This window comes from Aplysia californica, unplaced genomic scaffold (genome assembly GCF_000002075.1).
Source record: "Aplysia californica isolate F4 #8 unplaced genomic scaffold, AplCal3.0 scaffold00608, whole genome shotgun sequence".
Lineage (NCBI taxonomy): Eukaryota > Metazoa > Mollusca > Gastropoda > Aplysiida > Aplysiidae > Aplysia > Aplysia californica.
In genome coordinates, this window is record NW_004797878.1 from 365,338 (window position 1) to 391,862 (window position 26,525).

The 26,525-nt window shown below is 39.3% G+C and overlaps 1 protein-coding gene across 1 annotated transcript; it reads right to left on the bottom strand.

Moving 5' to 3' along the window:
- LOC101855820 (zinc transporter ZIP10-like) lies at positions 1-26,525 on the bottom strand. The gene is made up of 10 exons (XM_005107493.3): positions 24,720-26,525; positions 22,675-23,077; positions 20,066-20,235; positions 16,991-17,266; positions 15,189-15,294; positions 12,659-12,839; positions 10,158-10,396; positions 9,348-9,535; positions 6,434-6,610; positions 1-965 (listed from the first exon to the last, which is right to left on the bottom strand). Exons 1-9 carry the CDS (start codon positions 25,563-25,565, stop codon positions 6,461-6,463), a joined length of 2,559 nt encoding a protein of 852 aa, XP_005107550.1. The 5' UTR covers positions 25,566-26,525; the 3' UTR covers positions 1-965; positions 6,434-6,460.

The window sequence follows — 26,525 nt, forward strand, 5'->3', positions numbered from 1 at the left end:
CCAAGTCAGTGCGGCTTTTGTCCACCAAGTTGGACATTAAGGCTTGTTCCACGAGAACGGTGACAAGCGACAAAGACAAACAGTATATTTTTTCATGGTGACCACAATATAATACAAAATAAATTGTTTCAAAGCTATAGTGTTTGGTCCTCTTACAGACATGGTGTTTAAGGATCACTGGCCACAACAACAAAATGCTTTACATCGGGATAAACGGGAATGTTCTTGGAAGTGTAGGGGTAAAACAAAATATTGAAAAAAAGCAAAGGGTTAAAGCATGCTGGGGGGAAACAAAATATTCAAATCAATAAACTTACTTCAACAATTGTAAAAAAATAAAATTGGAAAAAAAAAAAGGTAAGTATATGTGTTCAATGCCCCTTTCAACATAGGACTGAGCCAAAAGGGTGGGTCAAGAGCTTTGAAAACTCCATAAAATGACTCAAGTTCAAAAACTCCCTGGCTGGGATTTGAACCAGGACCATACCCCCCATAGTTCAGCATGATACCAACTGAGCAAACAGCGCCCAGCCACCATTGCAAGTAATGTAAGACAAAAACACAAAAAGATGGAGATTCCTTTTTCTACACAGATTCCATCCGACATAACAAAACAAAACATTTCGGTTCATGTTGAATATCTATGCTATTACATTTAATATCAGGACACAGATCATTCTACAATAAACAAATATAACTTAATTCAATTAACTGTTCGAAAAATATGTTTGATTAAACTTGGGAACTTGTGTACACATCTGTAAAAACAATGTTTCATGCTTATTAGTGCTATTTCATTACAAGAATAATTCAGAGCCATACTAAGCACAATACAAGTCCTTACACAGATGGTGTTCCTGCGGGTCTGTCAATTAGGCCTTCACTTGATTCAAGCAAAGGGCATACTTGCAAGGGAATTGCCAGCCCCAAGATCCTGGGAGGAGGAGGTTCTGGGGCTGTAGACCCTGAAAACAAAAAAAGTAAATTTTACTTTAATTAGCAAGCTCAAACAATGCCTAAATATACCCAAGTCATCGTATCGGATGCGTAAAGGGAGGCCCATCAAAACAATTATTGTCACTAAGTGCATGGAAAATGTTAGACAGTTAGTTTTAGTAAGCGATTTACAGCTCTTGCAACACAATTAGGTCATATAAGTGCCGAAGATTAGAGGTGCTACAAGAGAGTAACAAACAAAAAAGGAGGGGAGATATAGAGACGAAAGATTTTTTTTATAGGAAAGAAGGAGCAAACCACACCAGAGCACCAGCCAACCACCCACTAAATGTAAGACAGATAGACATGAAATAATAGAGGGAAAGAACAGAAGTAGGACCCACCAACTGCATAAGGTCATATGAGCACCAAGGGGTGGATGTCAACACAGAAATTCTTACAGGGAATCAAACTTACTCTGCTCACCTCTCTAGCTTCAACAGCACAAAAGTCTGCTTCGACTATCAAGGCACCCCGGAAATAGCGGGTCACAAGAGTGTGATAAACATACAAAAGAAGTAGAGGGAAAAATGACGATAGATCAAGAGAGGATTAGGAATGAAAAAGCAGCAGTTCCCTGTTGCAGTTTAGGCAAAGTAATGAGCAGAGCTGGTAGTAACGGAGTACAAGTACTCCGGTACTTGTACTTACGTTACAATTTTGGGTACTTTTACTGTACTCCGGTACATTTTTGAAACCAGTACTTTTACTGTACTCCGATACTTTTTATAAAAGTACTTTTGAGTACTTTTTAAGTACATTTTGAGTATTTTGGTAGCTTAATGAAAGGGTAAGTGCGGGCATTTCTGATCATAATTTACGAAGCAAAAACCCGATCAACCGCCGAGAGTTAAAAGATGAGATCAAAGAACGGCCCGTCGCCTCAAAGATCAGCCACTATCGTGAATGTGATCACAAGCGTTGTTAAACTCCTTGAAACGGTACAATGTTTGCTCCAGACGGGATCACACCAAGGTGTGAACTGACCGATGCGTTTCTTTTCCCCAAACATCGCACTCGCATCTGACCTCACCACCTAAACTTACATCACTCCCTGGGTGGGTAGGGCCTACAAGTTCGCTCCAGGCGGGATCACATCAAACTGTGAACTCTTCCCTGACCATTGAAAGCAGTTTTTCCCGAATTTGCGAGACAACCTGAATTTTAATTAGTTTGGTCACATCATAATGGTGCGTAATGACCAAGGAGGTTGGGGGGGGGGGGGGGGGGGAGACTCAATCAGAGATGGAAAGCTAAAATTGTTGGACAGGTAAAGGGGAGGGGCAACTGGATAAACGTAGATAAAGATCTTAAGACTCACGATAGGCTAATGAGTGTGTATATATAATATTATTGGCCACCTCTATTCTCACCCGGAGTGAGAATAGTGCAGGCGAGTCTTGTGGCTATTCTCACCCGGTGCGCGTTCACCGAATTTTGTGTTCACCCTAAACCACAGAATTCTACACTGTGATAACAGAAAAATTGTAGAATTCTGTGCCGTGAACAAACGTTCCATTACAACTGTAGCCTACTAAAAGCGTACAATTTTGTCTGTGGGCAGTGGAGAGAGAGAGAGAAAGAGAGAGAGGAGTAGCGCGAGAATTTCCGGGCAAAACAAAATGGCGACCCGCGTAGTTCGGTTCGATTCGAAAAGTTAAATAGCCGTAGCATCTTTGTAGACAACCAAATTAATTTACTTTTGTGTTTTAACATCAGTTTTTAACTTTGTTTTGGTCAATTTGATCGTCCACACCGATAGACAGTATTCAGAAAGAGACAGAGAGAGAGAGAGAAGAGGGGAGGAGTTGATCTTGCGAGACTTCCGGGCGGGTGAGAATAGCCACTTTCAATATTATTTATGGCATGCCTCATGCCACTGTGATTGGTAATCAAGGTTGACCACTCTTTGCTTGCCATATGTCATAAATCCACCCAGGGGTCACGTCAGTTCATGGGTCACTGTAGATTCTTCCTTGGCTTCGTTGGCTAAGATCCCATATTTTCCTTGCTTCCGAACACTGGGATCTTAGGCGGAGACTACTGCAGTAGAGAATCTTTGGTTACACTACACTTACTAGACTCTAGGAAACTATTGTATTTTGGTTTGCCGTTGGCGCCGTAGACTACACAGTGTGACCAAAATCTGTCAGACCACGATAATCAATTGAAACTGAAACTGTGTTCTCAATGTGTATCTAACAATTTTTAGGCTGCCTAAATTTCTTTTAAACTTTTTTTGGGTGGTTTTTGCTTAAAGCTTCATTGATTCCTTGAGGATTTGTTAATGAAGAATTCAATGCACTTTTCCATTTCTATGCGGGCCATTTTCATCAATTTTATGTTTTCTTAAGAGCAACTTTGTATCTACATTTTTCAATTTGGATTCTCTTTCTGTAGAACTTTCCGACCTCTAGGACTGACTTACATTTGATCACATTGTCTTGCTCAAACAAGTTCTATTCATAATATCACTTACCCACTAGTTGCGTCTGTTCGTTTGGGTTGTTTTTTGTTCAACTTCACGGACCATTTCCACCGTTCAGTGCGTACATTGTATATTCAAATGCTTTGTATACTGTTTACATTTTTAGTAATAAATAGCCTAATTTGTCAAATATACTGGATAAGTTATAAAATATGATGTTTTGCATAAGCGCTGAAGTGTTTTAGCATATTAGCAGAAAGTACTCAAAATGTACTCATAAGTACTTTTTATAAAAAGTACTTGTACTCAAGTACATTTTATAGGAAAGTACTTTTACTGTACTTAAGTACATTTTTTAGATTGTACTTAAATTTGTACTTAAGTACTTTTTAAAAAGTACTTTAACAGCTCTGGTAATGAGCATGACATTGATGAATCAGCCCATTAGCAATTCTACTGTGCATAATAACATGTTAATATCCCCCCTTTGGGAACGGCCTATAGACACTTCAGTCAGCAGCACCGCCCCGAGGGGTTAATAAATCTGCCTTTCAAGAACAAAGAAGAGAAGAAGAAAAAGAACAAAAACAAAATGAGAAAAATGAAGATAGAAGAGGATGGTACATGATGAGCAAAAGCTAAAAGAAAAGTAATGAGGACACTTCAAAGAGGAACTGTTAAGAGGGGGGGGGGGGGGGGGGGCGGCAGCTGAAGGCTATCTCGTTTATTAGCCAATCAAATGCTACCAAATTAAACACATATAACAAGCATAAGGAGTCTTAAAATTAAATTTGAGAAAAAAATGTTGTTTCCATGGATACGGCGGCCATATTGCATTTTGTTGACATGTCTTACGCAATTAATACCGAACTTTTTTTTTACTGGAAATAAATTGGTTTTTAGCATGCACCTTGGCAAACAATAGATCTAAAAATCTAAGTGATGAATTTTTCCTGAACGTACTAGAACATTTTTAATGAATTTTTTTCCTGAGGTAGTCACGGCGCACCGGCAGTGGAATTTTAGTTGCCGCGGAGGGTTCCCCGCCGGGCGCCTTATCACGTCAGGGTCACGGGGGTCAGCTCCCTGTCGCCGCTCTGTCTGGGCCGACTTAATTTTTGGTACTTTTCAACGTACAATTTAAGGTGTATCCTTGTATTTATGGTAATTCTCATTTAGTGCACCCAAAGCATGCATTTCTGCTCTTGAGACTCAAAAAAGAACGGACGTTGTAACTTGTCTGGTTATTTCGTTAGACGCGCAGGAGTCAGCAATGCTAAATTGTAATTTTTTTTGGACTAGCACGAATTTTTTAAAAATCAATATAAAAAAAGGCCTCATCAAAATCTATCGAACTTTTGGAACATGAACGACATAGCATTGGTGCAGATACTCAGAAAAGATGGTATCTGTGCATACAATAGAAAGCTTTATTTTTGCAACTTTATCCATCGGGCACACAATTCGCTATGAAGTAATTCCTCCAAATACAACTTTATATGTGTCTAATATAATCATGAATATTCGCATCTCGAAAGTTTATAAAAGTCACCATGAAGTTTCTCTATGAAAAGTACAAATCGTTGTTAGTGACAGAATACACCTTCAATGTAATGCACGAACAGTATCTGTAACACTCCAGAAATTCCTTACTTTTCTTAAAACGCTAAGTCTAGGTTTTTTAAGTTGACTGAATAATAGGGATGACTTCTCGTAATTGGGTTCTAAGAATAACTTCTAGCTTTCCAGGGACACTGAATCAGCACCAGACTTTTCCAGATTTATTTTTCGTTTCTATGACCATTTGCAATAACTGACAATGTGACTGATTTCTTTACATTCATAATTGTGTCCGCGCATATTTCCGACACAAAAACTAAGAATGAATGTGTTAGCTGTCATTATTTTTATTCCTATCGAGAAGTTTATCTCTACCTATGTATTTACACGGTTTTGTGGTTTTTTTAATCGCTTAGATTCTATATTATATCTTTTTAGTTGTATGCAGGCTGCCACAGACACAGCATGATTCATGAACAAACGCAGAGTAACTTTCTCTTGTTTAATAGTAAAATAAGAGCTAACGCTGATCATCTTCAGTTAAAAAATGCAGATGTGCATCTTTCTTCTCTTATAATAACTTGACTATTTCTACTCTTGCAGATTTAAGATTTCTCATGGTAGTCAGTTTAACACAGATTTTGGAGAGATCTGTGGTGCTTTTTAAAAATTAACAATCATTTATTCATAAGTTTGTAACTAAAATAGGACAAATTGGGTACTCTACAAACACTTGTCTAGAACAAAAACTAAGGCACAGAAATTAACCATTCTAATGCAGAATAAATCTCAGGACATTGAGCTTTTAGTACATCCACGTAATGGTTTGCTATGCGGGATGGGGAAGAAGTTATATCATTTTAAACATAGTCAAAAATGCGAACTTCCTAACCGACACCGGCAAAGTCGCTTCAGGGCTCATTAACCCCGTGACCCCGAGCTGGGGAGCTCCGGCGGGCTGCTGAGTCACACAAACTAAAAGTAACAGAATCAAGCGAAAAGTGACGCCCTGTAGTATTCACGTTCGCAAAAAATACGTGAAAATCTAGACTCCAAACACCACCAACAAAAAGCTATTCCATATATCAAAAATTCATCACACAAATTTTAGTATTAGAGCTTTTCTTCATTCTGTGAAATTTTATGAAGTTGGATGAAAAATGGTGAGAGTTATTTTTTAAAAAGTATATAAAAAATTTTTTTTTAAAAAACAGGTTTCGAGAAAACGGGCAATTAAGAAAAATGAACAATGAGGAAATGGTGGTGACAAACATGCATGGTATGGGATGAAATAAGGCTTTAGGGGGGAGCTTATGGGACGAAATAGTAGTAAGAGAGGCTGAAGAAGCTAAAAATGCCTACAACTTAAAATCCATAGTTTTGAGACGAATCGGAACTTTCGACACCCCCCCCCCTCCCCCCCCCCCCCACCTGTCAGTATAGACTCACCGCTGGAGGGAGACAACCCCCCCATCCTCAGTGCTGGAAGGCCTGCAGCATTTCTTCCTCTGCCGCCCCAAGGATGAGCAAGATTGTTGTGCCAAGGGCTATGCCACAGGCCTGGAGAAGAAGGTGGAGGTACCATGGCTCTCCGCACTTTGTGTACACTGAGGACATCTCAGGAATCTGTAATAGGACCACAAAAGACATTATTAAATAAACCACATTTTATTGATCTCGGTGGGGAAATTTGGGTTACAAAGGCATACATACATCTATATAATATTTGTGAAAGTTTGTCATTTCAGTTGCCTAACTTCCTAACCACTTAACTTTCAAATTTAAACAAAATTTACGGTGGTTCAGAACCATATAACAGTTATATTAAGGAGTCTGAAGTCACTGTAATTTAATTTTCAGTTTTTCATTAGTTTCGTTTAGATCTAGTCTTGGGAAAGTCCATCATCTAAGACGCCATTGTAAACAAGTGAGGCTTCCGTTCACAAGCAGTGCACACTGATTCCACAATGACTTGATGATCGATTCTTTGGAGTCTGTTGATAGAATGGATACTCCAGCTAGTAAATACATAATTATTAATACATACATATATACACGATATTACACAAATACAGAACAATTTCACAAACATGCCATTGCTGATTCCCACTGTGCAGCACCCTGTTATTTTTTCAGCCTGGGTTGTCATGTCTTGCTCAAGGACACACCCCAGTGACAACCCATCTAAACCCTGTGTCACCGACACTTGCTTGACTTTACAATTGAGTCTGAACTCAGTGCTCACTTAGCCACTGGAGCCCCCTATTTCTATGGTGGTGAACACCTTCTGGACCACCGACGTACTTATACACGGACTGCCCCCGACCGAATCGGACCACCGACGTGTATTTACGTGATGGCAATACCACTCATTCAAGCCAGTTCAGGTATATTCGAAATGATCCATGTTTTCCGACTGCTTGTTCAAACACAGGAGAGTTCTTTCCCTTTCAATTTCCCCAAAGTTGAAGCCAGTTTGAGTTGATTAGAAGTGAAAAAATGTCTTTGAAATGAGTATTTACAAGGGGTGTGGGCGGCGGCTCCTGTCCTGGAGATAGGATCAGCTGGTGTGGGGTCAGTCCCCAAGGTGTTAAGGAGAACCGTTAACTCTTTCACCAAGGTGGGTCGTGTTTCACAGCTTGTGTTACCCCCTACGCTGGACCGCGAGCCGTATTTTATGGCTCGCCACTTTCTGGTTCAAAACCATTCCTACATTTGTAATAATCAAATCTGAAATCTCAGGCTGAAGAATTATCGTTTTTAGCAACATGTTGAGATAGGTAATTATTTCCCCTTTATTTCCATATACAATACATGTGGCTAATATTGAAAATGGCACTTTAAAAATCTTTAACTTGTCCGACGGAAAGCAGAACCAGAGAGTAGGTCACAGATAGGGCCCGTCCAGGAGAGGAAACCCCCCCCCGTCAAGAAAGAGTTAATCTATCACAGTGATGTGCTGGTCCAAAACGGGTGGAAAAATTACACAAGTCAGAGAAATCACTATCAGATCAACAAAGGCAGCATTTGTCATCAAAAGGCACAGTGAGATAGTGCAACAACTGACATAGCTTCACTACTTCACGATATCTTCTTTCTCTCATTTCCTTGCTAGATCTCACGGATGATCAACTGCTAGTTTTTCAACCAGTCGTGCAACTGATTTTTTACATATGTGATCATTTTTCCAAACTACGAAGGGCCTCTAGCCTTCAAGCAGCCACATTCTGATTTCTAAGAACTAAAATAATTCAAATCTTAGCGAAGAGTACCATTTCTTTGACAGAGAAGTCATGGTTGGCAGGCATGATCCTGAAATGTCTGCCAGCCAGAGGGCGACGGTCCCTAAGGTGTTAATACAGAACAGTCAAAATTGTCCAAGACAACCACCCATTGTGGCGGAGAACAGTAGTTGCCTTAACCCATTTCCACCCGAGTTGCCTCCCTGAGCAGACACACCCACCTGGGCTGCCTCCAGCCACACCCACAAAGTTAGGTACCCACACTAAAACTGCAGCAACTGTCCCTCCAAACATCTACAAAACTAGCAGACAATAAGCGTACAGAAGTGCAAGAACGGTCACTTTAAAGTAGTGGGTTTTTTTAACTTGAAAATAATGGACCATGGAAAGTTTTATAGAGACAAAGAAACAGGGATTCCGATTTTCTCGTAGTCAGGTGGCTACCTGGATATGAGTATTCTCATATGCCGTCAGCAATGAGTTAAACAGGTTGTCGTCTTGGGTTGCGTCATTATATTTAAAAAACAGAAGAGGGAAAGTGGGAAGTAGCCGCCTGTACAGGTGACTGTCTTGGGCAAGCAGAAGTAAGATCAAGGTTCGACTGTAGTAGGAAGAAACATAAAAGATGACAAACAAAAGTACTCATTAAATGTTAGACAGGGTGGTGAAATCAGGCGCTCGTCAAAATAATCAAAGTGAAGAAACTGGTATTTTTCCACAGGTTTATGGATTTTTATCGAATTTCGTTTCTTGGCTCAACACCTTTCATGTTCATTAAAGAACACATTTCTGTGTGGATTTTACAGGAAAACCTCGATTAAAGGCAGAAATAATGTAAGATTTCAGTTTCCACAAACTCTCAAGCTGTGGAAATAACCAGACTATAACAGTCATTTTCTCGCAAATTTTACCTCTGAAACCATGCGACCCCGACCCCCTTCAATCACAAATATTTATACTTCTATTAAACATAGATAGATAACTTTTTCACCAAAAGGAAGAAGAATGAACAGGCTTTAAGATGATACCAATAACCCCATATGCCCAAAAACTGACGAGCGCCTGATTCCACCGCGCCGTGACACAAATAAGTTTTTGCCTGTTGTGCAGCAAGCACGTACCAGATCAGCCAAAGTGATGTAGATAAACATCCCACCGACCCAGGAAAAGATCCACTGGGACAGATAACCGTACTCCCCGGCCAGCAGAGCAACAACAGCGCCCAGATAGCAGGGGATACCAGAGACCATGTTGAGGAAAGCTGCTCGTTTCACGCTCAGCCCGGAGCGAATCAGAACGGCAAAATCCCCTATGGACGAGAGAAAAATTCATTTTGAGCATCTAGAAAATAATAATAAAATGAACAACAATAATAATGATAATAATAACAATATTAATTTTAATAATAATAATGATAATAACAATGCTAATGAGAACAATAACAATGACATTCACTACTGGGGATTTCAAAATCAGAGTGGACAACAGTACTCTCCAAGTCCCTAAAAAAAAATCATTTTTAAAGCCCAGTCAACTGCATACGTGGCTTTCTTGAGTGGGTTTAACAAAAACTTTTTCCTCATTGTTCATTAACTTTAAAAGTAAACAAAAAATGTTTTACATTTTCTTCTAATTTTTTAAACACTAATCCGTACGTTATGTTTTACTATTGTATCCATACAACGTGGGGAACTCTGTGCCATCACTTCCAAAGAGGATATTTACTCATTAATCTAATCCGTACGCTTTGCATAGCAGTCTGTCAAAATGTTCTTTTGAGAATTTCTGAAAGTTTCAAAGAGATCTTCGTACTATAAGTATTCTAAAATGTGAAGAACACAATACCGGGGTACAAAATGACCCCCGAGCGAACGGACAGGGTTAATTAGCATGAACACAGAGGGGAGCACTCACGTGCATCATATACCTACCAATTTCGTGCGGCAGCTCGTGACACAACACTGCCACAGACGTGCTGACGCCTCCGGCCAAAGAGGCACTGAAGGCCGCGCCAATAGCCAGGCCGTCGCAGAAGTTGTGCACCATGTCACCCATGATGACCATCAGGGCGATGGCTGGAAGGGGGCCATTGACCATATGACTGTGAGAATGGCCGTGGTTGTGTTCATGGCCAGTCTCCATGTCATGGCTCTCCAGTTTAAAGGATATTCTGAAACAAACAGAAAAAGCCAGGGCTCTATGAGAAAACTCACATGGATGGGTGCTTGGCGCTGCCCTGCACTTAGCGACCTGCATAGTTCCTACCTACCTGCCTCCAAAGATGTCGGAAATAACTCTCTACAGCGACAATACGCAGCTGTTAAAAACCTGTTAAACCTGTAAATTCGTTGCCATATTGACAGACCAAAGGGCTAGGCCTAGAACTCAGATCAAAAAAGGAAAAGTAAAGTAAAGTGCTTGGTGAAAGAAAAAAAAAGTAGACTGGTTCATTCACTGTTTCAGCAGTGAGACTTTTGCTGACACACTAAATCATAAAGTCCCTTCACATAATATTATATACTATTTATTCACATTCTCATCTAGTCAGAATTAAGGAGTCATCTGGCGGCCATGGATTCGGCTTTAGTTTTAATTTTAGTAAGAGTTTTACGGCACTCGCAACACAATAAGGTCATATAAGTGCTGAAGATTTTTAAAGTTATAAGAGAGTAACATACACAAAAAAGGAGGGGAGATAAAGATGATAGATGTTTGACAGGAAAGAAGAAGTAAACCACACCAAAGCACCCACCAACTACAGTCGAACCTGCCGTGACGGCCACCTCTACTACGGCCACTGTCCATTTCCCCCCTTGCGTTTTTTTCGATATAATTTAACTGTGTAAGACGGACACCTGTCCAATGCGGCCGCTGCCACCATATTTTAACACACAACCCCTATCACACTAAGCAATAACACCTGTCTTAGACGGCCACCTTAGTGACTCCATTACGTTTTGTCATTAATTGTGCTTTGACCCCTGGCGTTGTGGGTGAGCCGTCATTATCTAATCACCTGTCGTTGTTGTTAGGTAGTCCCTCCAAGCGATCATGTTGCGTAGGCCCCTCCCACTGTGGACCAATAGGAACCAATTTCCAGCTGCTGGTGAGGGAAGCGTGTGATCCCTTATAACCCATAAGCCCCGCCCCGAACTCATACACAAATCGTAAGTGAGATGAGTGGTCACTGTTTACCCAGTCTGTAACAAAGTAACAATGGATGTCAACATGGACTTGTGACAGAAGCATCGCTAGTTCTTCGAGTGGTACCGACCCATATGTTTGTTTTACCATAGCACTCGGTCCTCCTTGTCTGACACATTTTGTTTTATTGTCACCCTTGCACAAAATCAGCAACAAAATAAAAATAACCAACAAAATACAGACCAAAAACAACAATAATGCGGCTACTTTCGATTGGGAATGGGGTTTGTTTTCTTCATCTTGATCAGTCCTGCCTAAGAAGGCCACCTGTCTTATACGGCCACTTTTCTCCTTGACAATGGGTGGCCGTCTTCCACAGGTTTGACTGTACCCACTCTTGTATTAGTTGTGGTTTTATGGGGCTCGCAACATGAGCGCCAAGGGGTGGTCTTCAACAGAGAAGTCTTTACAGGGAATCAGGCTTACTCTGCTCACCTCTCTAACTTCAACAGCACAAAGTCTGCTTCAACTATCAAGGCACCCCAGAAATAGCGGGTCACAAGAGTGTGACAAACATACAAAAGAAGTAGAGGAAAATGACAATAGTAACGATTAGGAAAAAAAAGCAGCAGTTCCCTGTTGCAGTTCAGGCACAGTTATGAGCATGACAATGTTGAATCAGCCCATTAACAATTCTGCTGTGCATAAGAACTTACATGTTAATGCTCCCCCCTTTGGGAATGGCCCAAAGACACTTCAGTCAGTAGCACCGCCCAGGTCACATGTATAAGACAATTACAAGTGCAAAGAACCACCTCCCATTTCCTCCCTGGCGTATTTTTTTGCGTTATAATGACATGCGCCACCTGTCTAAGATGACCACTTTTCTTTTCAGCAATGGGTGGGCATCAGTTTCAACTATAGCACTGGTAAACATTTCATTTGCTCGAATTTCAGCATGTTGATGTAAATGCATCTCCCCCTGAAATAAATAGAAAGTATCAAACAGGCCACTGGAACTATCATGAAGCAAAGAGAGATTTTAGTTTTAGTATGAGTTTTACGGCACTTGCAACACAATACGGTCAAATAAGTGCCGAAGATTAGAGGAGTTACAAGAGAGTAACCAACACAAAAAAGAAGGAGGAGAGATCAGGATGATAGATATTTAATAGGAAAGAAGGAGCAAACCAAACCAGAGCACCCGCCAACCACCCACAAAGAGAGACTTCTCTTCAAAGGGACTGCAAAACTGGCTCTGAAACTCTGTTGTAATTTCATTACTTACCCAAGAATCTCTTCATCCACTTTCTCAAGAACTTTTCCATTTTTTCTGATTGCATGCTCAGCAGCCAACACGTCAGTGGTTTCCGGAGACACTCCTACTTCATCCACAGGAGAAGCCAGATGTGATTCGTCACACATGTGCAGGTACGACTCGTGGGAGGCATCTGCAAAGCCCTTCAAGGCTGGGGGAAAAAAGTTGAAAAGAAAAAATTCAATGGCTTTAACACTTTTCCTACCATGAGCTGCATTGTGCGGCTCGCAATCGTGGCACCGCTGGACAGAGAGCCGCAAAATACAGCTCGAGTGGCTGGATATCTATGCCAATTCAGTAATGAAAAGTAAGACACAAAATTCTCGGCCGATCCATGTTTTCAAAATAATAGAATAGACTTCCTCAGCCCTGTTTGCGGATGCCAAAGAAAATACAGCACTCACAGACTATTTTTACTCATTTCAGGGCTTTTTTCTGTACCCATCGAAACACAAAAATGAAAAGAAAACTACTCCTCTGACTTCAGTATATGTCTCATATTTTTACTTCTATAATAGGTACACATACATAACTTTCAGCATGTTTTTGCATTACTCGAAGCAACCAACCTGGGAAGTTTGAATGATGCTGTTGTACTTTTTTAGTTTTTTGACCTTTCAAAAATGGAAAATTGTTGATTTCATATGACATCTTCGATATTGCATAATCACTTTTAGAGACCCTAAACTAATATAATTGTAATAAATCTTCAATATTGTACCACCATCTGATAGATTACCTTTTAACCTTCAGTTTGATATGCCATATTTATGATATGGTTTGTGTGTATTTAGTTGGAGGTTTTGACATTTTCCTGTTGTGGGTTAGGGCCATAAAAATAGGTCAGGGAAAAGCCCTGGGCTGGTGGTGGATTTTGGCCGGGTAGGAAAAGAGTTAAGACAAGAGGAACCCGTAAGTTAGAAGGCAAGCTTTTCTTTGGCTCTCATACACTGGTTGTTAAATCACAGCTCAAACCAGCTCGGTCTGTTGATAATTCGGAAGAGGGGTCACAATGTCTGTATATCCCACATCACAAGGTTTACAACGAACAACCAATGTGACCACCACAAATTGTTCTGACCTTCAGGACGATAAAGGCTTGATAGGAAAGAAGGAGCAAATCACTACAGAGCACCCCCCGGCCACGCACACACATACCCTTTTTCTGAGAAGTTTGCTTGCTTTAACACTTTTCCTAGGAAAACTGGATGAAATCTTCAATATTGCATCCCCATCTGATAAATTAATTTTCTTAAATTGGTGGAGTAGGGGCGTAAAAATAGGTCAGGGAAAAGCCCTGGGCCAGTGGTGCATTTTGGCCTGGTAGGAAAAGAGTTAAAAATAAACAGATGCACACTAACATGGCACCCATTACGTACAAGAAATTGCATGGTTAAAAAAACCCAACAGCAAACAAGCAAATGGAAAGATAGAATCCACTATCAGCGACCTCTAACCACCACCTTGTCAATATTGCGTACAGACATAATAAATCCTTTTCGGCAACTTTTGAGCAACGCCCAGTTATATGGGATTTGTGACGCGATGCAGTGGAATCAGGCGCTCTTCAATCATTATCTTGGAGTATATGGAATTATAGGTAGCATCTTTAAGCTTGTTTGTTTTGCATTTGGTCAAAAAATGTCCATCTAACTTGAATAGACGTTGAGACATTTACAATTGAAGGTGGGGTCACTTGGTTTCAGGAGTGAAATTAGTGAGAAAATAGTAGTCATAGTTCGGTCACTTCCATATCTTGAAAGTCCTAGGGAACTGAAAATTTACATTTTTCGTGCCTGTAATTGACGTTTTTCAGTGATTTCCAGTGACATAGAAATATCTTTTTCAATGGACATAAAAAGTGTTGAGTCAAAAAACAAAAATTTGATTAAAATTGCCAAACAGGAGGAACAGTGACAGTGACAGTTTCTTCGATTTCATTATTTTGACGGGCGCCTGACTTCACCACGATGCCTCACATTTATTTATTAACAGCAACTAACTACATTCCAGCACAAGACAAATGTGTCACGATGCGGTGGAATCAGGCGCTTGTCAATTTTTGGGCATATGGAGTCATTGGTATCATCTTAAAGGTAGTTCCTTTGCCTTGTTTTCGGTGAAAATAGTATCCTTTAATCTTGAATACAAGTCGAGATATTGGCGATTAAAGGAGGTGGGGTCGCCTGGTTAGAGGTAAAAATTAGTGAGAAAATGGCGGCCAACGTTTGGTGACTTCCATAGCTTAAGAGTCCTTGGAAACTGCAAATTTAAATTTGCTGTGCCTTTAATCAGTGTTTCTCCATAAAATCCACACATAAAAGTGTTTTCGAATGGACGTACAAGGTGCTGAGCCAAAAAACAAAAACTTTTTTTAAATTTCCAAACTGGCTGAAAAATGCAGATTTCTTGGATTTCATTATTTAGACGAGCGTCTGATTTCATGACGCTGCCTCACAAATGTCTACTAGCCGGTGGGGGTGAAAACAGCAGCTCTTACCTTTATTGGGATGTACCACCATAACAGTGTCCTCACAAGAAGGTTCATTCAGTTTCCCATTGGGGCCCCTGGCTACCATAGGGATAGACACTGAGGCATCACAAACCTGGCAGAGGACATACATATGGTTTTTAGTTTTAGTTAAGAGTTTTACAGCACTTGCAACACTGTAAGGTCATATAAGTACCGAGGATTAGAGGTGTAACAAGAGAGTAACAAACACAAAAAAGAAGGAGCAGAGATAAGGACGATAGATGTTTGTAGGAAAGAAGAAGCAAACCACACCAGAGAACTCACCAACCACCACAGAGGACATTATGTATGTATTCATACGACTAGTCAGATATATGAGAAGGGTCCAGGCAAAATGAGCCACTTCTTGGATTTGAGCCCTATGGAAATAGATACATCAAGCTTGTGGGTGGTGTTTTTACAATTTATAAAAAGTATGAAATAATATAATGCATGTTTAACACAAAATAAGGCATCAATTTTTTGCCAATACCTCCACTTGTGGATTACGAGAAGTAATTCATTTTGTCAGTATACCCCACATATTATGGTTAAGCTGACATGGGAGAAAGGTGGTTAATGAAAACTCTACATCATGCACAATTTTGATAAGCTTTTTTTTTATATAGTAGAGGGTTTTACGGCGCTCGCAACTGCATAAGGTCATACGAGCGCCGAGGGGTGGGTCAACAGAGAAGTCTTTACAGGGAATCAGACTTAGACTGCTCACCTCTCCAGCTTTAACAGCACAAGGTCTGCTTCGACTATCAAGGCACCCCGGAAATAGCAGGTCACAAGAGAGTGACAAACATACAAAAGTAGAGGAAAATGGCAATAGTAAGGACATTGGAACAATATAGAGAACATATCCTTATCTGTTTTGACAATGTCTAAAATATGTCATGCCACAGGGGAGGATACCGAAAAGAAAAAGAAAAAGACAAGAGGTCCTGCAATTTGTAGTGACTTATGCATTTCTAGCTGGGTACCCGGTTCGATGAACAGAATAAAAAAAATAGATTGTCAAGTCATTGTGGGACCAGTGCGCACAGCATGTGAACGGAAGCCTCACTTGTTTACAATGGCGTCTTAGAAGACGTGCTTTCCAAAAATTAGATCTAAACAAAACTAACGAAAAACTGAAAATTAAACTACAGTGACTTTAGACTCCTTAATATAACTGCACCCTTTAAATGATTTCTGAACTACCGTTAATTTTTTCAATTTCGAAAGTTAAGTGGTCCGGAAGTTTTAGCTAACCAAAGTGATGAACTTTCACAAATATATAGATGTCTTCAAGGACAAATACAATTTAAATCTTTTCGGAAGCAAGCTACTTCAATTCTGTTTGTCAACTGGATACTGTATCTCAGCAGAAATAAAGAAGATATTTGGAAAAAAAAAAAATCAGATTGTTGACATGCAAGTCAAAGAGCTCAACCTCTACACTACAGATTCAGTTACTCATACATTGGACCTAGAAAAATAGAAAAGGTAGAAGACAGAAAAGAATGCCAGAAGTAAACTTGACTGTTTAGTTTTAGTTAGAATTTTACGGCACTAGCAACACAATGAGGTCACAGAGGTGTTACAAGAGAGTAACAAACACAAAATAGAAGGAGGGGAGAAAAGGACGATAGATGTTTGATAGGAAAGAAGGAGCAAAACCCTACCAGAGCACCCACGAACCACCCACACACTTGACTATAGGTTTACTGCATATGAACACATAATATACATATACACAAACACACTCTCATCTCTCTGTGTCTCAACACACACACACAAACCTTCCGTTCCAAACAGGCCTTCCTCTGTGACTTTTTCGACTTGCGATCTCTCTGGGACGACGTGAACAGTGTGAACAACCTCTCCAGGAAGAAGAAGCCATAGATGCCCAGTAGCCCAACCAGGCCTTTGTACATGGCTTCCTGGTGTTTGCTGTGGCTGTCGTGATGGCCGTGTCCATCTGGGGAGTCCTCCCCGTGACCATGACCTTCGTGATCATCTCCCCCGTGACCATGACCTTTGTGATCATCCCCTCCGTGACCATGATCCATCATTGCCTGTAGACAATCAAATAATTCTTCGGTCTTTTTGAGGTCTCAGCACATTTCCATACCACTGATTAACACTTTGCCATCACAAGGCTCATATAGTAAAAACCCTTGCCATCAAAGGCAAAGGCTTTTTGGGGGGAAAATCCAAAGAAACTGGGTGGTAAACATCGCCGATCAGTAAGATGTGATGGCACTATGTTAAACATGTTAGTTAAAGTATTTCAAACTCCTTTCATTTTTTCTTTAACCCGGCAATTATTTTCAACGTTTTCACGGAAAGGGGGAATACAAGCAAAATGTATTTTAAAAATGCCTTAAACTGTCAAATTGAAAGAAGAAGTAGTTTATAATACATTATATATGTGTGGCATCATGGTGAAATCAGGCGCTCGTCAACATAATGAAATAGAAGAAACCCATAATTTTCCACCCACTGGGCAATTTTTATTTGTTTTCAGTTTTTTAACAACTTTTAAGTCCATTTAAAATCACATTTGGATGTTACTTGGTCGGTCAGAGAAAGTGTAAATCTGCAGTGTCCAAGCTTTGAAAGTTATCAAACGTTTGCGGCCATTTACTCAGTAATGTTTCTTTTGACACTAGGTGACCCCCACCTCTCTCAATCGCAAAGATTTCTACTTCTGTTTAAGATAGATGGGTATCTTTCCATTGAAAACAAGATGAATAAACACGTTTTAAGATGATATTAATAACTTCATATGCTGAAAATTGACAAGCGCCTGATTCCACCATGTCGCGGCACATTTATCTAATACTTCAGAGTCAAAATGAATCAATATTGCATTCACATAGGAAATTGTATTACCAGTAATACTTCATGTACTCTGCAATCAGACCAGACCCTGAGACCTTCTACTTGGGGACTGGCTGAAGTTCACTGGACACATATCCTCCACTCGAAGTTAGAGAATCAATGACTTATCAACACCCAGAGATATCATTCTAAAGATTGTTCAATTCCGTACTACAAGTAAACGATTATTTGATCTGGACTCTTTTTTTCCCCACAATAACTTCCGGGCATAGTTTTGAACGGCTATCAAAGAGCCCATTTTTCTCGTGTGGGCAGATTGCTGCCATAACCTAACTAAAATGAATGACTGATCAATGTTGTTTGTACTTCCACTTTCAATCAATAGTAACAAAAAATTAGCATTATAAATGCAAACCTACAAATACTTGTTGAGCAAAAATACTTGAAACTACAACATATGTGAGGTAGCGTGGTGAAATCAGGCGCTCGTCTAAATAGTGAAAGTGAAAAAAATTGGCATTTTTCTGCAGGTTTGGGAATTTTTATCGAATTTTTATTTTTCAGTTCAACACTTTTCATGCCTATTAAAGAACACATTTGTGTGCGGATTTTTACTGAAATCGATTAAAGGTATAAAAGATGTAAATTTTCCATTTTCAAGGGCTTTCAACCTAAGGAAATAACTAAACTGTTGCTGCAATTTCCTCACTAATTTTACCTCTGAAACCAGGTGACCCCCACTGCTTTCAATCACGAATAACTCAACTTGTATCCAAGACAAAAGGATTTTTTTTTTTCATCGAATGCAAGGCAAATAAACAGGCTTTAAGATGATGCCAATTATAACTCCATGTACCCAAAAACCAACGAGCACCTGATTCCACCGCGTCATGACACATATGTGATTATCACTTGTGATACAGTATGGTATATAAAGTCCAACCCGTCCAAGATGACCTCCCACTGTCAAGGAAAAACAGGTCATCTTTGTAAAAGAAAAAAAACAAGGGTAATTGATTTGGACTTGTGGTCATTAGAGCAAGTTCAACCGTATATTATGTGAGGTATCATGGTGAAATCAGGTGCTCGTCAAAATAATGAAATCAAAGAAACAACGATTTCCAATTAGTTTGGCAATTTTAAAGGATTTTTTGGTTTTTGGCTCAACACCTTTTATGTCCTTACAAAAACACATTCTCGAGTGAATTTTACAGAAAAACATAAATTAAAGAAACATAATAGATCATTTTTCAGTTTTCAGGGACTCTCAAGCTACTGAAGTTACCAAACTTTGGCAACCATTTTCTAACTAATTTTACCACTAAAATCAGGCGACCGCACCTCCTTCAATTGCAGATATCTTGACTTCTATTCAAGACAGATGGATAGCTTTTAAATTGAAAGCAAGATAGATTAATAAACTTTCATATGATACCTATAACTCCACAAACACCTGATTCCACTGCAAATACTACTTCAGTAGTACTCCAGTAAATGACCCTACACAAGTGACATTTGTGTCATGATGTGATGGAATCAGGTGCTCATCAATTTTTGGGCATCATGCGGAGTATTGGCATCATCTTAAAGCTTGTTTATTTGTATAAATTTCGATGAAAAATTATCTAAGTAGTTCTCTTAATACAAGTCGAGATATTTGCGAGTGAAGGTGGGGTTTGCTTGGTTTTAAAGGAAAAATTAACAAGAAAATGGTCTCCAAAGTTCGGATATTTTCATAGCTTGAGTCTCTCGAGACTGAAAATGTATATTTTTTGTGCCTTTGTTCAACGTTTTTCAGTAAAATCCACACAAGAATGCGTTTTTTTAAGAACACAAAAGGTATCGAGCAAAAAAAATTTTTTTACTGAAAATTCCCAAACAGAATGAAAAATGTCAGAGTTCTTTGATTTCATTACTTTAGACAAGCACCTGATTTCATCATGCAGCCTCACATTATAATCTTTCATAAAGAATAAGAAACATGGGTGTATTTCACTCGGGATGGAAAGAGGGGGGGAGGAGGTACGTACGTGAGGAATGAGGTGCAGCATAGCATCGGACAGCATGGAGCCGACAGCCAGAGCCACCATGAACTGCAGCGTGTGGTTGTAGAAGACTCGCCTTCTGCTGGGGATGACCAGCGCTCCCGCCAAGCTGCACAGGCTGATGACCGTCACAGACAGCATAGTGTAGCCCCACGCTTAAGGCGGCAAGGATAAAAGAGAAAAGGTAGTGTATGGGGCAGGTTAGTTATTATGTTTTGTAGGTAAAAGTGTTTTACGGTGCTCTCAACTGCACACGGTCACGTGAGCGCGCTGAATACATAAAACATTTTCTGTAGGTAGGACATTTTGAATTTTGCCCGGGTGGCTGCAATTTTAGACCACCAAGGGATCTTTAACGGGCGCAACTTTCACATGGGACCTCAGAGATTTTTATCCTTGTCCAAGATGGCTAGGTGTAGATCTTTCCTACCAGAACAGGTTAGTTAGTCGTTTTTATTTGTACAATCTTTCCTTCCAGAAGTTGTTAAGCTTTACTTTTAGTAAGAGTTTTATAGTACTTGCGACAAAATAGTGCTGAAAATTGGAGAGGTGTTCAAAGAGAGTAACAAACACAAAAAATAAGGCGGAGAGATTTATGGAAGACAGATCTTCAATAGGAGAGATGGAGCACCCGCCAACCACCTATGCTGTTATAAAAGCCATGCAATGTCATCACTTCATAGGGATACACTTCCTTATTAACTTATTGAAACAAGAGTATGATTGTTGTAGCGCGTTTCTCAACCTGCTGCTTAAATACATGTATCTGACCAGATACCTCTTCACAGACACTAGACACTCATATACTAACACACAATGAGGACAACAGGACCAAGAGAATAATTTTTAAAACTATTAATATAAATATAAAGGGCTTGATACAAAAAGTGATTCAACAATTTTTAAGCAAAAAACATTCTTTACGAGTTAAAAAACTGGATTTTAATGTCTTTAAAAGTTATAAATTTAAAACCAATTTAGTAATGACTCACTATTCATTAATTATTAACATTTAATTTTCAAAATGAACAACAGGAACTTTAGTAACCTTTCAAATAGAGCTTTCATTATTTCTAGACACAGATATCCTGTGAATGTGAAAGATACTTGGGTTGAAACAGGTAACAATTTTATGGTAATACAAAAACCATATTTAACAGCTCAATAACTTCTTCTGTCTGCTCAACACAGACGATGCCATGTTATAAATTACGCAGCCGTCTGTCAATACGGGCTTTCAAACAGACAAAGGGGAGCAAACTTTAAGTGGCATTAAGTGGCATCCGTAGCGTTGTGATTAGACTATCAGACTCAAACCATAAGGTCATGGGTTCAAATTCCGTCAGGAACCTAAAATTGTGTCCTTGGGAAAGGTACTTTACTATCCGAATTTTCATAACTTCACCCAGGTGGGAAAGGGTACCCAGCTGCTATAAACAGTGAAAGATCTTGTCAGATTGTAAATGTTTGTAGAGCGCTTAATCAGCTGCTTGCACTGTATGCTTCTCGAGAAGCTGACTGAGAAAGTTTCTGAGGGTTCTATGGTCCGCTGAAGTAATTATAGCGTCAAGCACCTCTTGGCTAGCTGTTGAGCTGATGCACTACTTAATGCTATTTATTAGATAATATTAAGTACTCTGGCCATCTGGCCACTCTCATGTTGTCTCCTAAAGCAAGATATTGTAGTGTGATCTGATATGCCCCCCAGGGCAACCTGGGGCTGGGTATTTATTATTTAGGGTGAACTGCTCACCATTCCCACCAGACACATAATAAAGTGTTACAAACACATTCATGAAAAAAAAACCTCTCATAAGCCATAAGCTGAAGACATGTTGAGTGGTTATGCCCATTCGAATACCTTTTTATTTAGACGTTCTTCAAGTTCTTGTTGTTACAAATGATCTGGGGTTCGAAAGGGAATAATATAAAAGCGAGACCAGCAACTTTAATTTGTGACGGAGATCTTGATTTTATCAGGAAAAGGTTTTATTGAGGAAGGAGTTCTATCATCTTTTAATCTCTATACTATGCTCAGCACCTGTTTGGAGCGCAAACTAGATCTGTTACTGGCGTCATTCAAAGGCCTTAAAACAGGAATTATCTATACTATATTTGTGAAAGTTCGTCACTTTGGTCGCCTAAAACTTCCAAACCAAATAACTTTCGAATGTGAAAAAATTAGCAGTGTTTCAGAATCATTTAAAGGGTGCACAGTAGGAGTCTGAAGTCACTGTACTAGTTTAATTTTCCGTCTTTCATTAGTTTCGTTTAGATCTAATTTTGGGAAAGTCCATCTTCTAAGACACGCCCACAAAGACTTGACGATTGATCTTTGTGAGTTCATCGAACGGGTCCAGCTAGTAATTTTACAATTGCTTCAGGTACACACAGAGTCAGACCATACCCAACACATTGCTTCAATGAGGTACTTCTTAATAAAAATCTAACGTACTGCTGTCTTCCCGCCCACTTAGTACTTGCTCTTTAAGTCTGTCTTTCTTACATGTAATGAAGCAGGTAAAACTCTGAATCCAGGAAAATATATTAAAATCCCTATCTTTGAAAAAGTATCCCCAACAATAAAATCTTACCATGAGCAGCTTTTGGTTTGTAGTTCCATGAGCTTTCTGTTCCATTAGAAGGAGAGTGCTCGTTGTCGTGATCATGGTTGTGGTCATGGCCATCATGAGAATGATTGTGTCCGTCATGCCCATGATCGTGATGATGATCGTGTTCATGCCCATCGTGAGAATGATCGTGTCCGTCATGTCCGTGATCATGATGGTGATCAACAGTATCCTCTGTTCCTTGATGATGTTCATGTCTTTTGTGCTTCTCGCTGTTATATTTCTGAGTGCTCGATGACTTTGGACTACAATAACCTCCATCCAGCTGGTCAAGAAGTGCCGGGCAAATCCGCATAAAATCGGGTACAGTGAGCTTTCTGTCTTTGTCAAGACGGAAAATTCTGGAAATGCCTTCCACCGTCAAGCACTGAGGAGAACAATAATTCATTTTGGTTTTAAAAAAAGAACACGACCAATATTAAGCTAATAAATAACCATCTTGTTATAAGTATTCATATGACCTAAGAGCATCATGCATCAGAGTAACATTGACTATTATCTAGCTAAGATTATTATTGTTTATATTGCTACATTCATTTATTTTTATATTATAATTATGACAATTTATGCATGTGACTGTAAGCCTGTGTACATGGTATATATATGCATGTTTGTGTGTCAGAGTGTGTGTGTGTGTGGTGAAACACCAAACCAATGATAAAGATGTATCTTATCTTAAAGGGTTCTGAAGCCTTTTAACAAAAGTTTTATAATTTCTTACAAGATTCAGGCACATTTCCCTCACAAGCTGTCCCCCACCCCCCGACCAGTCACATAATATAAATATACCATTCATTTCCCACACAGGCGGCCGCCTCTCTTTTATCGCAATCTATTCAATTGTCCCTGAAAAGTACTCCCTGATATGTTAATTTAATACTAACACTTCCAACAAAAGCAGTTCTTAAATAACGTCTTAAATGTCTATGTGTACAAAAATTTGCAGGCATAATCCTGTACCATAAAACGGTTAATTTTTTTCAGCATTTGATGACATGAAGAGAAAAGATGAGCAGTGGTTGCATCTGATTCAGGGGGAAGTGAACTGAGCTGTTAAAAATCAGGAAAGCAAAAGTGTTTCAAAATGTTACGGTAAATAATCTGCTAAGTACACTAGGGATGAGCATTTTACTAAAACCAATTCATTAAATTTTAATCTGCTTTGGTCAAGACTCAATTCCCAATGTTGATAAAAACGCCTTTTTCAAACAAAGTGACTATTTCTCCGAACGTTCTGGAAAATAAAGCTGACTCTATTTCTCCGAACGGTTTCCCATCTAGAGATTTTTGGGGTTATTTGCTTTGCGAGATTTAAGTGTCACCCTTTCATTCTGCCATCCTGCCAGGACTGGGAATAAGCATTTTTTGCATCAAATTCAATTTCTAGAGCTAGAGATTTTTAAATGTCTGAATATTCAGATACTTCAGTCGTGGTTGGGGCAACGTTCCCGGACATCATTTGAAAATACTTCCAAAAGGTACAACCTCGAGAAAATGCTCGACCATGGCAGTAACCTATTTTGCATTTAGACATCCAGCAAAAAACTAAAATCCTTTCATGTAAAAAATATCCCGCAGTATCAAGAAAGAGGTTTTTGGGGTGTTTTTTTTAACGTAATCATTTAAAAATCAGTGATCTTTTTAAATTTGAATTCTAGATTATTAAAAAACTAGTCATAGTTTTACTTTCACTTTTTCCACACAAATAGTGTGTAAGTAACTGGATCAGGCTTTCAATTAAGCAAATAAATTCTTGGTGCCAGAATGAAAAAAAGAAATTGTGTCAGCTTTTCTATGGCAGTACATAAGCCAGGCACAATTCTATAACTATAATATCTTGCCACAAAGCCTATTTTTATTCTTTTTCTTCAGCTTTCAAAATGGCCTACTTACAGAGAACAATTAAATCTATTCCTAACCTTTTATTTCAGTATTTAGGTCTAGGCCTACCCTACTATGCAGTTATAACATTAAATCTGAAATAATTTAATTAAAAGTTTATAACTTACCTCACCAAAGGTGTCTTTGAGACCACCAGGCCCAGGGACTGACTTCTTTACTCTGTTTTGTAACTCACTTGGCATCGTACTGGCGGTTTCCTCTTCTTTGGAAATAGAGCTTTCATTTCTGTGGTGACTGGAATTACTTTCAACATGAAAGATGGTCTTTGGATGAAAAAGTTCAGATTTTGATATATTGAAACTTCCTTTAGTATCACCGCTAAGACTTTCATTTTTCACAAGTGCTTCCAAACCGATGTTTTTCAAAAAAGCGATGAAACTTTCCGTTTGCATGTCAGCCCCACCATTGTATCTTGAAAAGATCCTCAAAATAAAGACTCTGCTCTCATTACTTAGGGGCAAATCTCCAGCCATAAATTTGCCACTATGAGAAGTGTCAGGAGTGAAAGTTGCATCATCATCATTTGCTGCTACTTGTTGATCCCAGCTCGGACCTTTTGAACTCCCTCCATTCAAACTTTGAGTAGAAACATTGGAAGGTGCTAGTTTTCCAGACCACTCCTCTTCCTGAACTTCTTGTCCAGATGACAAAGAAAGGCAGGCTAGCACAAGGCAACAAATTATACACAAGTGCTTACTACAGGGAACACATTGACTTGGTCTAGATTTTTGCGCATGTGCATGAAGTCTTACTTTTCTGTTGTCTTTGTGCATAATCATTGTCACAGCTTTTATAGCACAAAAAAGATTAGGGCACATGAGAAAGTGACCCGCAGTTTCCACTCTCTTCTTTGGTCCACCTTTGTCTTTGTCGTCTTCAGAACTCAAATGAAACCTTGTAAGAAAAGGTTCTATCGTACCAGCACGTCGAGATCTAGAAGTAGAAGTATCCATGTTGTATTCTTTATCAAACAAATAAGTTATATTTAGGTCTTGAGTTCTTAGAGGTAGGCTACCAAACGCCAAATGATAATCTGTAAATCACTCTCTCTCTCTCTCTAGTCTAGAGATAGCCTAATCGTCAAAAGTTTCCACTCACTCCTGACTCTACCCAACTGTGCAGTTAGCACGCTGATTTAATTTATCATAAATTTACTTCCACGTAGATCTAGATTTCTAGATCTATTTATTACTAATCTAGACAGCACTAGGTCTACACGAAATTACAAATCACCAGTGCTTTTTTTTCAGCTAGGCCGGCTTTCGGGGTGGAAAGTTATAGATTCTAGCAGTACATCGATTCATCGAACTCACAGACACAGACCTAGAAGGACAGTTCTACTACGCACGCCTCGACTCCATTTTGAAAAAAATGAGATCCTCTCCGGCTTGACCGTTCAACATAGACTCTACATCTAATTTACTCTTCAATTTGTCAGTTTCATTCAGTTCAAGATTGCAATTTCCAAAAACGTGACAAGATCGTTGTTGACAAAATAAACGCAGCACGTGGATATACTAAGATTAGACTACAAACTAAATACCGGTACAGTGCCGTGTGCATAAGGCCTAGATGTCGTCCATTGGCATCTGCCCACGCCGCTCTTTCGTCTTTGTGAAAAAAAATGGTAGGGGCAGGGTTGGCCCGTTCTAGAACACGTCAGCAACTGAAAAATAGCCAAAAGTTTTAAACCAAATTGCTAGTTTCAAAATGAGTATCATACCTTTCAGAATTAAAGTTCAGTAGAAAGAAATGATTTTTATAAATTATTTGTATTCTTTTTCGCAAATGATACCTTACAAGACGCGTGTACAATAATACTGTGCCGTCGGTATTGGCGTAGCTTCAGCATACAAAATGGCAAATCCTATTTCAGTGGTCACAGCATTACATTTTCTGGATTATACTATCTG

What these genes read in the sequence shown, in the direction of transcription:
- LOC101855820 (XM_005107493.3), bottom strand. Translation starts at nt 25,565, where the DNA reads ATGGATACTTCTACTTCTAGATCTCGACGTGCTGGTACGATAGAACCT. An exon ending in CAAACCAAAAGCTGCTCATG is followed by an intron (nt 20,236 to 22,674) that starts GTAAGATTTTAT and finishes TGCCGCCTTAAG; the next exon opens with CGTGGGGCTACACTATGCTG. An exon ending in TGCTGCACCTCATTCCTCAC is followed by an intron (nt 17,267 to 20,065) that starts GTACGTACCTCC and finishes GATTGTCTACAG; the next exon opens with GCAATGATGGATCATGGTCA.